At 31.6% G+C, this 16,346-nt stretch overlaps 1 protein-coding gene across 12 annotated transcripts in view; it reads right to left on the bottom strand.

Annotated features, from left to right (window-relative positions):
- LOC139510178 (protein TANC2-like) overlaps positions 1–16,346 on the bottom strand; it is a 69,851-nt gene that overhangs the window by 11,590 nt on the left and 41,915 nt on the right. For all 12 annotated transcript variants that reach the window (XM_071296540.1, XM_071296539.1, XM_071296537.1 and 9 more), the window contains 9 exons: positions 10,053–10,322; positions 7,315–7,551; positions 6,381–6,548; positions 5,472–5,701; positions 4,365–4,503; positions 2,771–3,926; positions 1,775–2,006; positions 1,155–1,391; positions 150–326 (listed from right to left, as the gene is read on the bottom strand). In XM_071296540.1, the coding sequence (XP_071152641.1) occupies positions 150–326; positions 1,155–1,391; positions 1,775–2,006; positions 2,771–3,926; positions 4,365–4,503; positions 5,472–5,701; positions 6,381–6,548; positions 7,315–7,551; positions 10,053–10,322 (2,846 nt within the window). The remainder of the gene's footprint in view (positions 1–149; positions 327–1,154; positions 1,392–1,774; positions 2,007–2,770; positions 3,927–4,364; positions 4,504–5,471; positions 5,702–6,380; positions 6,549–7,314; positions 7,552–10,052; positions 10,323–16,346) is intronic.

The following is a 16,346-nucleotide window of genomic DNA, read 5'->3' as shown; positions in this document are numbered from 1 at the left end:
TTAAGACCATTTCTAAAACCAAAGAACAAATGGATCAATGGATTCCTTAACAATTCCTATTAAACAACAGGATATACAAAATGGTCAAAACTTCTAATAAAAAGAAATTATACTAGCAACTATAATTCTTATAATGGGGAACAACTCACATCGATATGTCCCATGGCTGCTCCAGCCACTAAAGCTTGTTGCATGGCCTCAACTTTTATCAGCTGTCCATCGTAGGATGACCAATCACATTGCAGGAGATAGGCTAAAGCATCAAGATGACCATTCAGTGCTGCATGGACTGCAGGACACTGTCCACAATTGTTAACATGAGACAGCTGCAAAAACAAATACTTAAAATTGATACAAGAACTTGATTTATATTAAAATAAAAAGATATGGTATAATAGCCGTTGACTGTCCACCAGACACCTAATGACATAGAAGTTAGCAACTTTAGGTCACTATAGAATTTTTTGTAATGTTACAAAATAATGCCTTTTTCAGACTTTTTATTTTACAAATGTCCTTTTCAGATTTTTAATGGTTCCAAAGTCCTATTCAGATATATTAAATAAAACAAAGTCATTACCAGATTTGTAACTTTACAAATGTCCTTTTCAGATATCTAATGTTACAAAGTTCTTTTATGATTTTTAATAATACCAAAGTCCTTTTCAGATATTTAATGTTAATAAGCCCTTTCCAGATTTGTAATGTTACATATGTCTTTTAGTCTACATATTATTTGCATTGCTGCACTTTAAGACAGTTCATATATTCTTCAATGTAAAGCTTATAATTAGCACCTGTGATCACTAAAAGTTATTGGTTGGGTTCCTGTTGCTCAGTCTTCGGTTTTCTATATTGTGTTTTTTGTACTATTGTTTGTCTGTTTGTCTTTTTCATTTTTAGCCATGGCATTGTCAGTTTATTTTTGACTTATGAGTTTTAATGTTCCTCTGGTATCTTTCGCCTCTCTTTAACAACTCAATACAAAATAATACAATTCTAATTTATTGTATAAATAATATGAGTTATCTCCCTTACACTGCTAATTATTGTTTTTCTTGTGATAGTATTCTATTCTAAGATACAAGCACTTGAGATATTTATCAATCCAATGAAGTCAGAAATAATTTCATTTTTTTCAGATGAAAACTTACTCTTGCATTTTTCCTACACAACATTTTGATGACATCAATATGACCTTCTGCTGCTGCAAAACACAGAGCAGACATTCCTTGATCATTGACTGCATCTACACTAGCATTAAATTCTAACAGTAATGACACTGCATCAGCAAATCCTTCTTTGGCAGCTACTCCTAAAACTGGTGCATGGTTCAACTGGTTACATCGAGTGTTTGGGTTGGCTCCGGACAATAAAATCAATCGACTGACCTAAAGCAACAGAGAAGAACATCAGTCAGGTTCAGATTATTATATTTTGGTGGAACATGTACCTACATACATCTATGCACTTTATATCTTATTTATAATTCTTAAAGAATTATTGTTTCATAGATCTTATCATTTGAGTCTATCCAGCAAAGTTTCAATTTTAAACACACATGACAAGTCCATAGAAAAATTTAGTTAATAGACCTGTCACTTATCATCTTTTGGTTTTCATTTAAAAGCAGATCATTTTAAAACTTTTAGCAATATATTCTTATCTTTTAAATTTCCTTTCAAACTTAACAATTCTGATTAGGGAAACAATCTCAGAATGCTACTGTCAAATTAAATTGACTTATTTCTAATATTGATAACTCTCTCCTCACCTTAACATTTGGAGAAAACAGATTCCTATGACAAGCTAGGGCAGCGTTCAAGTTATCTGAACTAAGAGCCATCCAGTATGCCTGCATATCACGTGATGAATACCCTCGCTGTTTGCTAATGTTTTTGTAAATATGTGCTTTTAAAATATGATGTCCCAGTTCTATTGTCTTGTCTGAGAGGAGAGGAGCGTCTACTCGAGAATATTTAAATGCCATTAAAGCATGGCCATTTCTGAAAAAAAAGGTGGAAAATTATGAATTATCCTTCCTTAAATTTAAATTTATAATGAAATGCATTAGATTTCTTTTTTTGTTTTCTTCATAAATATATATTCCATCACTTAATCACCTTCTTTTTTATATGTACATGACAGATGTCAAATGATAAATATAGGGTGTGACAGATGTCAAATAAAAATCAAATTCTAATGTGAATGATTGTTGGTGTTAAATGACACTTCCAGCATTATTTCAGCAGAATCTGGAGTGCCCAAAAGAAAGCATGAACACTGAAGATCCTAGTCCATTAAGATTGGTGTGGATCATTTACCTGCAATGTGCAGGATTCAAACTCACAACTTCAGTGTTGATAGGCTAGTGTTAAAGTAGATGATCTTACAACTTCTTTTGTTACTTGGACCACCGGACCACTGAAAACCCTCAAATTTCTGTTAGTGTAAGGATTTATTTTGAAATGACCATGTAAGGTTGCTAAATCTTTAGATTTCTGTGTAGCGTCTTTTATTTGTCTGGTGGTCAATTTTATTTTTGACCATGCTGTTCAGGTTTTATTTGACATACAATTGTTATTGCTCCCTCTGTATCCAATTCTTAAAATCATTATTTGTAAAATTCTCATTGTTCATTGACATGTCATGCCATTGGATCAATCTTTCATATATTTCATTCAGAACTCAGTTACCCTATCTTTAAAAAAAAAGTATTTCACTAAATCAAATCAATTAAAAAAAAATCAACATACAAGCTTTAACCTACCTTAGATCACAAAGAAATTTAGGATTATCAGAATCATCACGTCGTATTAACCACTCCCTGAATGCCGGATGGAAAAACATGTATGTTTCATCCTTCCTTCTATGAATGAATTTTGACAGTACTTCAAGTCTATGACTAAAATCCTCCCAAGAAATGTACCTCTGTGTATATCCAGAATTAATTGTTTCAAATATTTCCTCTTTTTTAAGAGGATATAAAGTTGCAAGACATACACCTAAAATTGGTGAAACTTTCTCGAAAGACCTCACACTTGGAAATTTAATGTTGAAATGCAATAAAAAAACTTCTGATATATTCATTGGCAATATCTTATAATTAGAACTTTTTAGCACCAAGTGACCTTGTTCAATAAGATCCAATGTCCATTTGCAGAATAAGAAAGAACCTTTACTTAATGTTTGTAAATGGCTACAAAATTTTACTTGTGTTGCTGCTTCCAATCGACCATTTAAGGCAATATTGTTTTTCACACTAGGACTGGTTTCCAGACGATGATTAACATAATCCTGAAGATCAGCAGCAATATACTGGTTTTCTGGATCCCTGTCAATACAGATCTGTTGGAATGGCAGAGACTTTGTTATATCTAATAAGACTGTCTGCACAGTAACCACTAATTTAAGCCACATAGGGAAATCATCTAAGTGATGTGATAAAAAGGAAGCAATTGTATCACCGTAATCTGGTTTATGAAATTCTGCTTCATTTAAAGAGTCCACTAAAATTATACAACTATCCGAATGAATTTTTCCAGTCTCTTTTAAATTTTGTAATGGTCCAACAATTCCCTTTATGAAAGAAAGGGAAGGATTTTTTATGCATTCTTTAAGGCTCAACACATCTTGTAACTGTGTATCTTGAAGCAACAATTCTCTGTATGACGACAACTGTGGTACTAAACAGAGCCTAGCAGCTAGACTATGTACAAATTCTGGAACTAGACATGTCACATTATTGTCGGCCTGACAAAAATGGTATGCTACAACTTGTGATCCCAGGCTACGCAGTGCATCATACGACATATTGCCACAAGAAGCACTTAGATGAGAATGTGGAGAACTGTTGAGTGTGGAAGTTGGGCTGTAGTTTATCCCATTAGGGTGAAATCTATCTTGGTGAAGCCTGTGACTGGATCCTGTAATATAAAACCAGAAAAACTAAACATATCTCAATAGATATACCTAAACTGCATAAAAATGAAAATAGAAATATAAATAACATCTTTAAAAGATGATTATTTAACTCAGGTAAATTAATCAAGGAGTGGTATATTTCTCTTAGAAAGAATTTAAAGGTCTCAGTGTCCAGTGAAAAAACTACACATAGAACAATAGCCACTGTATTTGATTGGACAATTAATAGGACTGACAAAAGTTTAAATAGATTGATCAATTGGAGATGAATCTGTAAGTTTCATTAAGTTCACAATAAATTCACTTATTTTTTTAGGCATGTAAATAGCACGTTTTCAAAGTATAGTTTGTTTGCAGCATGTTGCTAGTTTAAAAAAAAAAAGTAAGATTTTTTTCTCAAAATATTTACTCTAGCAAATTTTTATAAATAAAGTACTTACCTTCTACAAGTCCACTTCTTCCATCGCCAAAACAACTACAGTCTATTAACTGCTCCAAGATGGCAGTTTTACCAGCACCAATACCTCCTGAGATTACAACACCTCTTGGCTGGTCTGAAGTGGGTTCACTATTCAATGCCTAATTAAAACCAAAATACTGACTTTAATTTTTTATTCCTTACTTTAATAATAAGGCAAATTCTAGGTCTGTGCTTGTGACTGTCTCTGTATGTATTGAGGTACAATATATACTGTGAAAAGCATAACTGATCATTCTCTTTAATAAAGGCAAAGATAACTTTGAAAAAAAAATTCCTTGTACAATGAGAGTTGACAAAGTTCAAACTAAAGACAAACTACAAGTGACAGCAGGGCAAATGTAAGCTACAACTCAACATTATCAAGCTCCAGATCAAATATAAAATCATCCCCTTTCATAGATGCCAAGAAAAGATTTATGAAATTTTCTTTCTCTAATTATTGTGCTATTTTCACATTTCCTGACCGGTGTGAGAAAAATATTTCTCCTCACTAGTGAAAAATCTGTTCTCGGCAAATGATTAGTCGAAATTTGATTATGACGTCTAAATGTTTTGTTTTCTTCTGAATTTTCCTATTGTGACGTCATGAAAAAAGGCGACCATGCCTGATGACGTCGCATATAAAAAACACAAGTTTCTGAAAATCTTTGAAAAAGAAGGATAAAGATCATTAGAGAAACAGATTCCGACACTATAACTCGTGTATTACGATATTTCTCCACTCTTGACAGTTAAATTTTAGTTATTTAAAGAGCTCGGCAAGTCTCGCGCTTTAAATAATAAAATTTAACTGTCTCGAGTGGAGAAATATCGTATACACTTGTTGCAGTGTAGGAATCTATATTTATACAATGGGTGTTTTAAAATCCTAAATCATCAGAAAACATGATGTGGCTGCACACCAGATGTAAAAATTGCTTACACTCTACAACTCAACATCAAGCTGCATACTAATATCATACCCATTCTTAAAAGGCAAGATCACTTTGGAGAATATTTGACTGGTACTATGAGTATTGTAAAAGGAATTAGAATACAGATTTTTGTTTGATTTACAACTGCTTACCATTTCCATTTCTTTGAACAGCCATTCTCTACCAACGAAAATAGGTTTGCCTTCAGGATGTGGTAGCTCAAAGTTGATTGGATACAAGTGAAGCTGTGGTGGTTTGATTCTCAACATACGGGAGCCACGACTGTCTTGATGATGACTAACAGCAGCACGGGCTGATCTTCTCATTGGTGACTGCCTTTTACCAAACAGTCCTAGATCTTCAATCTGACCTGGCTGTGAGGCTATAAAAATACATAAATTTGACTTACCAGTATATTGAATTTATTCAACTTTAGTTCATCTTTATGTTGCTTTAATATACAATTATATCTTATCATTTTGCCAAATATAAATTAAAATTCAATCAAAAATTTGTTTATCTGAAAACTATCCTGTTTTATATAATAAATTGGAGATAACAAAAAGAACATGCCTATTTGTTCATTATTTTGTACACAAATGAGGCTGATATTTTCCTGTTTATTGTTTTACACATCATTTCTGGGCCTTTTATAGCTGACTATGCGGTATGTGTTTGGCTCATTGTTGAAGGCTATATAGTGACCTTTAGTTGTTAATTTCTGTATCATTTGGTCTCTTTTGAAGAGTTGTCTCTTTGATAATCATACCAATCTTCTTTTTTTTATATTTACAGTCAATAAAAATCTAAATTCATGTATCAAAGAAATTCTATTGTAATAGTATGGCAGACAGGAAAAGATTATGTTTTCAGTATTATCTTAAGCATGTAAGTAAATTTGCTTAGTTACTAGGCATCATAGCCAAGACCTGTTCCCCCTTTGATGTCTTTATAATATCTATGTAGTTGGGTTACTGTTTGATTGACAGCTACCCTACATCTCCTTTCATTTATATTAAAATGGTCATGAATAAGAAAGGTTAAAGAATTATATCACTAACTAGTAATTGAGTGTGGTCTCTGTGTAGTTGACTGTGGACTGATTCCATGACTAGAACTATTAGACATCAGGGAATTAACACTGTCTGCACTAGGATCCCGATTGGAGGGGAAAAGAGATCCACATCCCATATGTATTCCTGATGAGGCTCTTTCACTGCCAGATGAAGCTGAAAAAAGCATGTAAGGATTTTTTTTATGTCATAACATAATACATGATATCTCATCTTTATATGAAGAAATGTATTTCTAATGAAATCATGAGCAAATTCAACAGGTCAACAGGTATTATTCTGATCTCAAACTGTTGGAACAACATACAACAGAGAATAGTTTATGCACTTGGATTTTAGTTGGTTTTCTGCACTCTGGATGTGGTTTTAGTATGATATAGCTCATTCTGCATTGTCTTCTGTGATTCATGTACATTTATATACAGATAGAACAGAATGGTTTAGTTACAAGACTGATTGCAGGTCTATAAAATATAAAACCTTTTTTAACTATATACTACCTAATTAGTATTTGAATTTTGTTTTGAAGGTTTTGAATTCCTTTGAATCTTACGGATCTTATACTACAATATACAGTTGATATAAAAAAAGAATATGTGGTATGATTGCCAACCTTCCACAAGTAAAACTTTTTGGTGAATAGGGAACAAACAAAAAACATTTACATTTTGTCATGCTGCTGATATATATAACAATGTCAATACAAATCTGCTGTTTATGGTTGTATAACTAGCCATAATTTCCTCTTCCTTAGGCAGTTTTCCACTTAACAACAGCAAGCTTGACAATGTATCCTTACACATTGTGACATGGCTGATTTGCCTGCTCATGTATCAAAGCCGTGAAAAAAGAATTAGGGATTGACTGAGCAGGGTGATATAGGCCTTGGGGTAAGGCTGATGATGTTCAATTCCTTACAAACCTGTCAAAGTAGATAATGGACTTGAATCTGAAATCCCCCGATCTGGTGTAGCATCAAAGCTGCCTAATGAAGACACACTGGTAAATGTCTCTTCAGTCTGGTTCCCTGATTGACAGATTGGTGTCAACTGGTCCTGTTCACTAATAGGTACTCTTTCTCCTAGTAACAAGCCTAGTCTCATCATCAGATCATTTTGAGCAACATCTGGTGGTGGAGGAGGGGGACTACGTTTCCCAGCTAAAGAAAAATACACAATTTGCTTTGTTTTAGTCTACCAACAATTACTAAGTTTTTGTACACCCTCAGTATTGATAAATAGGGATAAAAATATGTGCTTGTCATAATTAATGCCCCTTCATGACTTTATACAAGAACAAGAGGCTGTCACAACGACAGCAAACTGGATTTATTAACATTTATTTGTGTCCTGGCAATATCACAAGAACCATAACTGATGAACGGTGAAAGTATATCAAATTTGACCTCCATTTTGTCATCAGTATCAACATATTAAAATTTGAAAAGCTTAGGTTGAATGGTTCATGAGTAAATGCAACAACATGAATGGAAATGCCATTTTTTTTTTTATCTTTCAAGAACCATAAGTCCTGAACAGTAAAAATCAAAATCACCATTATTGAACTTGACCTCTATTTTGTCATCAGTAACAACATTTTAAAATTTGAAAAGCTTTGGTTGAACAGTATGGACACAACTGGAAACACCATTTTTCAATCTTTCAAGAACCATAACTCCTGAACGGTAAAAGTCAAAATCGTCATTATTGAACTTGATCTCCATTTTGTCATCAGTAACAACATATTAAAATTTGAAAAGCTTTGGTCGAACAGTTCATGAGTAAATGCACGGACACGACTGGAAACACCATTTTTCAATCTTTCAAGAACCATAACTCCTTGACAGTAAAAGTCAAAATCGTCATTATTGAACTTGACCTTCATTTTGTTGTCAGTAACAACAAATTAAAATTTTAAAAGCTTTGGTTAAAGGTTCATGAGAAATTGCACGGACAACATTTGGTTGCCGCCCGCCCGCCATACATTTTCAAATCAATAACCGACATTTTTGTCACAAAAATTTGGTTAAAATGACCTTTTTACTAATTGATTATTTTTCCTGATACCAAGTTGAAACAAAAAAACTACCCCTTCTTCACACATTTAGCTTTCCCATCCCTTCGTTCAAATCAATAGAATAAATATTCTCTAATAGTAAGTGTATGTTGTTGTTTAATGAATGATGATACTGGTTTTGAACACCACACAGAATGGTTAAAACTCTTGGTTAAAACTCAGGATATAATGCAGTAGTTATTCAGTTATAACTGGTACTGATTCTTGAATTCAGCCACTACAACATAGGTGTCAACTCTCCAGCTCTTCACACGACCCTCTCAATATTTTTCAGAAATTTACAGAAGTTCTAAATCTGTACCTGATTTTATAAGCAGGAATTTATATCACCAGCAATCTTGAAATTATCACTTGCTTTTTCTGAACGATACATGTAAGTTCAATGTTCACATGCAAGTGAGTACATCTCATATTTTTCAGTCATTATTTTTTAATTTTATCATCCATAAGGAAACAATTCCTTTCAAGATCAGAGGAAACATTTAAAAAGAAAATAAGAAAGGTTTTTTTAGGCCTAAATTATCTAAATTCTGATTTATATATATAAGTTGTGGTTTACTTAAGACCTAAAATAATTCTATTCAGAGTACATGTAAATTTTGATTTTGCTAGGAGCAACGACTGAAAACATGACTGTAAAGTAGATCACACTGCATATATCTTAAATTAAAGTAACTACAGGTCAACAAATAAAGGAGGTCAAGTGATGGGGAAACTCACATCATTTTACAATGAGGTAAAAAGGGAGACAATAAAACAGGAAAATTTAGTGAAAGTTTAGTAAGGAAATGTTGTGTCAAGACAATCAGTACATTTGTTGTGTTTCTTTGACATTTATTTGATATATCTATGTTTTTTTTTTGTATTGCACCTTTTTAGATATATTCAGATCGGTTTTAAGATGATAATTATGGTAATTTTAGATATAAAGTATGAAATAGTTCCCTTGAGAACTTGTAATACACTTCTGAACAAAGAAACTTGGACCAAGGGGGTTAGGTCATTGAAGTTATCTTTCACAAAATACATTCATGTCCTTTTTCTTTCTTTAAACTTATATCACAATGCAAAATCTCTGTGATAATCAACATATTGAACAAAATACGAGTCTGCATTATCTAAACAAAGTTATTGGCAGATTTCTCTAACCCAAAATTTAATGTGAACATAATATTTATTTCTCTGACCCAAAATTTAATGTGAACATAATATTTATTTCTCTGACCCAAAATTTAATGTGAACATAATATTTAACTTAAATGAACTATTTAGAGGTTGTCATCTAGATCTGTTTATGTAATTCATAAGTTTTTCTCGTTTCATGTTTTTTATATAGATTAGACAGTTGGTTTTCCCGTTTGAATGGTTTTACACTAGTAATTTTTGGGGCCCTTTATAGCCTACTCAAATTCTTGCTGTTCGGTGTGAGACTAGGCTCCGTTGAAGACCATACCTTGACTTAAAATGGTTTACCTAGTATAAATTATGACTTGGATGGAGAGTTGTCTCATTGGCACTCATACCACATCTTCCTATATTTATTTATCAGCAAATTGTATACTGTTTTTTTTTGGTAATACCTACCATGGGGTGCATGCAAGTTTAGTCCCAACTGATCTAACTTGGAAAGCTCATCAAGGTCATCATTCGTTGTCATGGTGATACTGTTGCCACTGAGGTCAGGAGAGTCAATTGCAGAGTCACTACTATAATATTTGGCATGTTTATAATCCACCGTGTAATTTTTTGGAGGTGGTGGTATTGGTGGTGTTGGACTTGGACATATTGGCTGGAAAAATCTTGGTTTAGTTGGTGTGACTGGAAGATTAGTTGATGGCTGCTGTTGTTGATTGCCTGCAAAATAAAAGTCAAGAACTTTATTTATACTACAATCAATCAACAATTTTGTTACAAATACATTCCCTATAAACACTGGACTCTCAAAATAGTTATTTTTAACAATGATTAAACAGGACATCCAAAAGATATACTCAAATGAACTGTTGACACAGATATGTCTCTCCTCCTTGTAATTTTGATAGTATGATGCAAATGCTAAATTTAGGATAGCAATTCCTTCCTTCATATTAAAAGGAGTAAGTTAATATGGACAATACTTGGCCCTGATCAATGTTTCAAGAAGTTGATGAAAAGACATGTAGCAAAAGTAATAAAGGACTAGTTTTATCAAAGTTTTATTTCATTTTTGCTAAATTTGACAAAATTGTCTGGATTTTTACGAATTTAGGCTTAGGCTTAGCTTAGAGTGCAGACATCAACAAACTAAACATTCAGATTACGTAAAATGTTATAACAAAAATCATGTTAACAGATTTATTTTGTCGAAGCATACACTCTATGGTCGATCCTGTTTAAAAGATCAATTAGAATTGAAGTATGTTCATGAAAAATCAATATGAATGCTGTTTGTAAGGTCATAAATAAAAGTATGTAAATTCAACAAAATGATATTTCCTATCTAGTCATTGAATTAGCTATGATTCATTTGGACTAATTTGAAATTATGGCTAGAAATAGGGACCCTTTATAAGGTCCTTATCGCACCTACTCCTTTGAAAAAACATTGTTTAAATGGTTCATAGTGATTGCACAGAAACTGTTGGTAGCTTATACTTCACCAATTCAATAACTGATTTTTTTCTTTGCAAAACTCATCTCAAAATTGTCCTTGTGGGTCACCATTCTAGTATTTTTCCTATTTAGTATTAGTATTCTAGTATATTTATTGCAGTGGATAGCTTAAAGTGGAAAGTGTAATGCAATCACTGAATAAAAGAACAGAGTTCAAATTTCAAGGACAATAACATAAAATTAAAGTTCCTTGAAACTTTTATAAATATCTTAGGGAAATGAAGGCTTGAGAGTAAATGCTATTCTAGTATGTCCTATATAATGAATTGGGAAAGGGGAATAACTCATTAGGACATTGCTGATCTAAACCTGTGATATGTTTCATAAACAAAATAGTACACATGAGAGTTGCAACAATGCAATTTTAACTTCCACTTCCAAGGGCATAGCTCCTTTATAAATAGCAGTGTTGTGCCTGGCAAGAATTGTACACAAGAGGGTGCTAACAAGACTAGACGGGCAGACAGACAGAAATATGTTTCCCTCAACACATTGCACTGGGGAAGCCATTATAGATCTCAAGTTCTTTGGAGCCAAAACAACTGAACCTAATTCAATGTAGATTTTTAAATTCCACAATATGAAACTATCCCAAACTCCAATTTCTGTCACTGGTAAAACTCTGGTAAGTTGTAACTCTATATTAATAATCTACAGAATATTTATATACTGACATGGTAAACAGTTATATTTGGATTTAAACTACCTAATATTCCAAAAATTTCATCTATTTAAGGTTAACTTGTACATACATTAAAATAAAACTAATGGAGTAAACCTATATCTCAGAGTTGAATTATGAGTTATATAATTAAAGTGCTTGCTGCAAACCAAATAATCTGTATACCGTATACCATATGGCCAGGTTAAATAAGGAATAAGAAATAAATGTTTTATTGAATTTTTATAATTTTTAGGTATGACACACACAGGCCATGCATACTTGTGAGTCATTAAATCTATTCTTTTTATGTTTCAAGGTCTTTTTTTTTTTAACATGTTAATGAACCCTTGTAATTAAAACATATTAAAATACCTATAAAATAGTTATGTAATTATCGGTACATTGTATATCCTTTCAATTTCTTATTTTACAGACTTACCTTACCTTACTTGTATTCAAGTTCCTTTCTACTAATTTCAATAAAAAAATCCAAGAAAAACATACATTATTAATTCACTTGTTTGTCTGATTATTACATGAATAAAATCCTCTTCATGTCTAATCCATGTTCAAAGTATGCCAATCAAAATCCATTCAAAATACACAATTTCCAATTATAACTGCAGATTTACTTCATTTTGACATATTCTTAATTTTAAAGGTAATTTCTATCTATCAAAGAAGGAAAAGAACATAAAATCATAAACAAATACAATTTGGGAGCAATCAAAACTCCAGCAAATCTATCAATTTATTGATCTCAACAAGGAAATAGTGGAAAAATATCTGGTTCCTTATCTTCAATCTTCAAATAACATGCATGGTCATTATTTCTTCCTTGGCCGCAATCCCAGTAACAACTGTCTAGAAGATACAAGAAAATCACATGATCTGTTGCATGAAGTATAAAATTGAGAATGAAAATAGGGAATGTGTCAAAGAGACAACAACCCGACCATAGAACAGACAACATGCATTCCACTCCTTACTGAGGAAACATGATCTGTTGTTATTTTGCAACACGATAAATTTTTGCTGGATTTTCTATACATATTAGAATTACCTTACAATTGATTTATTTTCATCCAGAAATCATAGGCATGAAGGGACTAACCCCCCTTTCTATACATCATTTTTGTTTCAGTAAGTATTTCTTAATATTTCAACTTTAAAGTGTTCTTGCTCAATTACAGTAGCTTTTATATAATGAATAATTTAAAAAATCCAATGATGTGCTGGTTAAAAAAACACAATTATAACTTTCATTGTTGAAAAATCCTTTCGATCTTTACAACATGAACAAAGGAACAAAAATCCCAATTCTGGTGAAGAACATATATTTATTCATGAAAGGATTAAATCCATAATTTGCACTTATATAATATCATAAACAGATTTATTTCAGTTTTGAAATGACAGTACTAAAAATTAATAAATTGTAGTGTTTAAACCTTTATAAACCCAATATTTGGTTTGGCCTAGCTTGATTCAACATTTATCCTACCAACCATTACACGAAGTGACACAATCTCAATACATTTATTTTTTGCTCAATGGCTGATGACTCATTCTTTTTTGTAATAATTTTTTTTTTCACAATTTAATTTTCATTCATGCCTTTGACAATAACTTATCTTATCAATGATCAACTACAAATAGTAAACTTGAAGCATTTAAGCACTTAATACCTCACAATTGTCATCTACACAAATAAAAAAGATTTTATTGTCAACAAGAAAATACATGAATCCCTGATTAAGTAAACAAAGTGATTCATTTTCAAGAAGGACTAAACTGTATTCAATTCAGAAGATTTAACATATCTGGAAATGAAAGAGTTGATTTTTCTGATTCTAATGTCAAATTTTAAACTATCCAAATGTCAATATTTTACTCAAAACATCTTCAACACATTTATCAATAATAGCCTATTAAAAAGTTTTAATATTAAAGGAGTACAAATTATAGCTGATTTGATAATGTCCCCATGTCAACACTTTAATACAAGTGCAGAATTCTAATGAATTTTGAAATGCCTTTAAAATGATTCATTTCTATCTCTTTTGACCATACAAGTTTCCACCTACATATTTTATTGGTTCCTGAATACCTAAATTTATCTTTTATATTTGCACTTTGTTACTGTCTTATTGGGATTTAACCTACTTAGCCTGATAATATAGTGCATTTCTTTGAGGCAAAAACCACAAATTAAAAAAAATCGCAATTGCTCTCTCTATGAAAAGATTTTCACAGTGTAAACTACTTTTGGGACAAATTATATCAAAATTGTAGAGAGTCTATTGGCTCTAACTCATAATGTGGACAAGTTTATGTTAAGCCCCAGGGTCTGTATTTCAGTTTTACAGCTTTAACCATAATAATTTTTTACCTTTTCAAATTTCAAACTGGACCTACTTTACCTAAAAATTCAGACACTTACATATACAAATTGTACAATGAATTCCAAATTTATGTTTGAACATTGACTAGTGTTTGTCACTATACAGTAAATTGAATGCTTTTCAAAGGTCCAAAAGGTCCCTTCACTGTTAGTTCTGTATAATTATACAATTGTGATCCTTTAAAAGCGATGAATATCCAAAACTGTCAACCCTAAAAAATTATTTCACTTTGGGCTGTGAAATAACCTTTTAGTGTTGACAATTTTGAATATTCACCCTTTTAACCCTTTCCTCCATTGATTTTTTTTTTTGCACACTTGATTCGCATAGGCTTTTTCAATAAAATTCTGAAAATATGCTTTCAAGTATTAATGCATTGCGAAAAACAAATATTTTATCAAATAAATTTAAGTCGGATATTCCTATGATATTCCTTTTCATATTGGATGCAAATTTTATTTAGTCTACTGCAGACACTTTGTAGTCACAGCCTTTCAACTGAGATCCTACACAGGCGTCAAAGGGCGTCATTATGGAGTAAAGGGGGTTGCGTCAAAAGGCGTCACTATGGAGGAAAGGGTTAAAGGCCATAGGTGTATAATACTTTTTTAATAAATCAATATTTTCTTACATAGAAAGCAAAATCTGTTTAATTCTATGAAATTATCACAAGTTTTATTTTATCATAAAAATCTTTTCTCAATGCATTAAGTAGGTGACAATTTCTAATATAAAATTGTCATATATATAGTTTTTAACATATCCCCTGTAGATAATGAGTACACTTGCATAGTCAAGTTATCAATTTAATATGCCCACTCCCCCAACCCCCAGTACATTTTGAGTTATATGAGTTTCAGATCTATGCTGAGACTATAAGGCATATCAAATATCCATCCAAGATAGACAGATATATAAGAAGATGTGGTATAAGTGCCAATAGAGTTCACTTCAAAACCATTTCTGATTTAAATAGATATGTTCCAAATTAACCATGAATATACAAAGGATTCTAATATGACGTTCTTCTTAAGCTTTGGGTACAAAGCCATGTTCTAATTCAAATAGAACATGGGCTGCACGTGATTGACATCACAATTGAAATTGCAACGTCAGATGAATTTTGAAAAACGCCAGAGATCAAAATGGACATTTTTGTTGGTGTTCAACTTGCTCGCTAGGAAATTAAATAAAAACATTCTAGAAGTCATTTTAAATGTTTCTGTTCTTTTTTTATTGATAAACTGCTGATTTTCTATAACTTTTTTGGTTCATGAAATCAAAATGGCGACATTCTGAGCGTCTACTATAGGTCCGCTTTGAAGTGAAAAAATTCAAATATTCCTATTAGAATCGAAATAATTCTATCCTGCCATGCTCTATGCTCATTTTAACATGGGTAGGCATTATATTTGTAAACATTTAATACCTCGCTAACGCTCGGTATTAAGATATTAACAAATATAACACCTACCTATGTTAAAATGAGCATAGAGCATGGCAGTATAGAATTATTTCTTAAATAATATGATTTATCATCAGTTATTTGTAATTGTTCATGTTTTCCTTTACAAGATTGAATTCCAATGTTATAAAAAATGTAATGTCCTGTGGGAAAACATGAATGGGATATCCATTATTGGTTTATAAAATTTATTACAGGATGTTCAAGGTTAAAAACTAGTCATATTTTTGACATTCATGTTTTTTAACCCCAAAAAGTTATCAAATAATACAATTTAAACCCAACTTGCACATGTTGCAGAAATAAAGACAATGGATATTTATTTAAACACTTATCATTTTTTTTTTTAATTCATTCCTGATTTTTTATCAATTAATATGTTTGGTGACAGGAAGATCCAAACTTTGTGATGACAGAAAAACTCCTTCATTCTGTGGAAAAAATAAACACCAAAGTAATGTTTATTCAATCCAAAAGTTGTGAATACATTGCAATTTATAAGTATTAGACATAAAAAACAATGTCATGTAAAAAGAAAAATTCTCTGTACATTCCTTTTTAAATCAAATTATCCGAGTTATCCTCCCATTTTATCAGGCAAAGTGTAAGTTCTATTGATCAAAAAAGTATATAATGCATTTGTAAACAAAGTAGATATATCAAAAGATAAAATTATATTATTTTCCTCATTT

The sequence above is a fragment of the Mytilus edulis genome, chromosome 2 (genome assembly GCF_963676685.1).
Source record: "Mytilus edulis chromosome 2, xbMytEdul2.2, whole genome shotgun sequence".
In the NCBI taxonomy this organism is placed as follows: Eukaryota; Metazoa; Mollusca; class Bivalvia; order Mytilida; family Mytilidae; genus Mytilus; species Mytilus edulis.
This window is presented reverse-complemented; position numbering and strand designations above follow the sequence as displayed.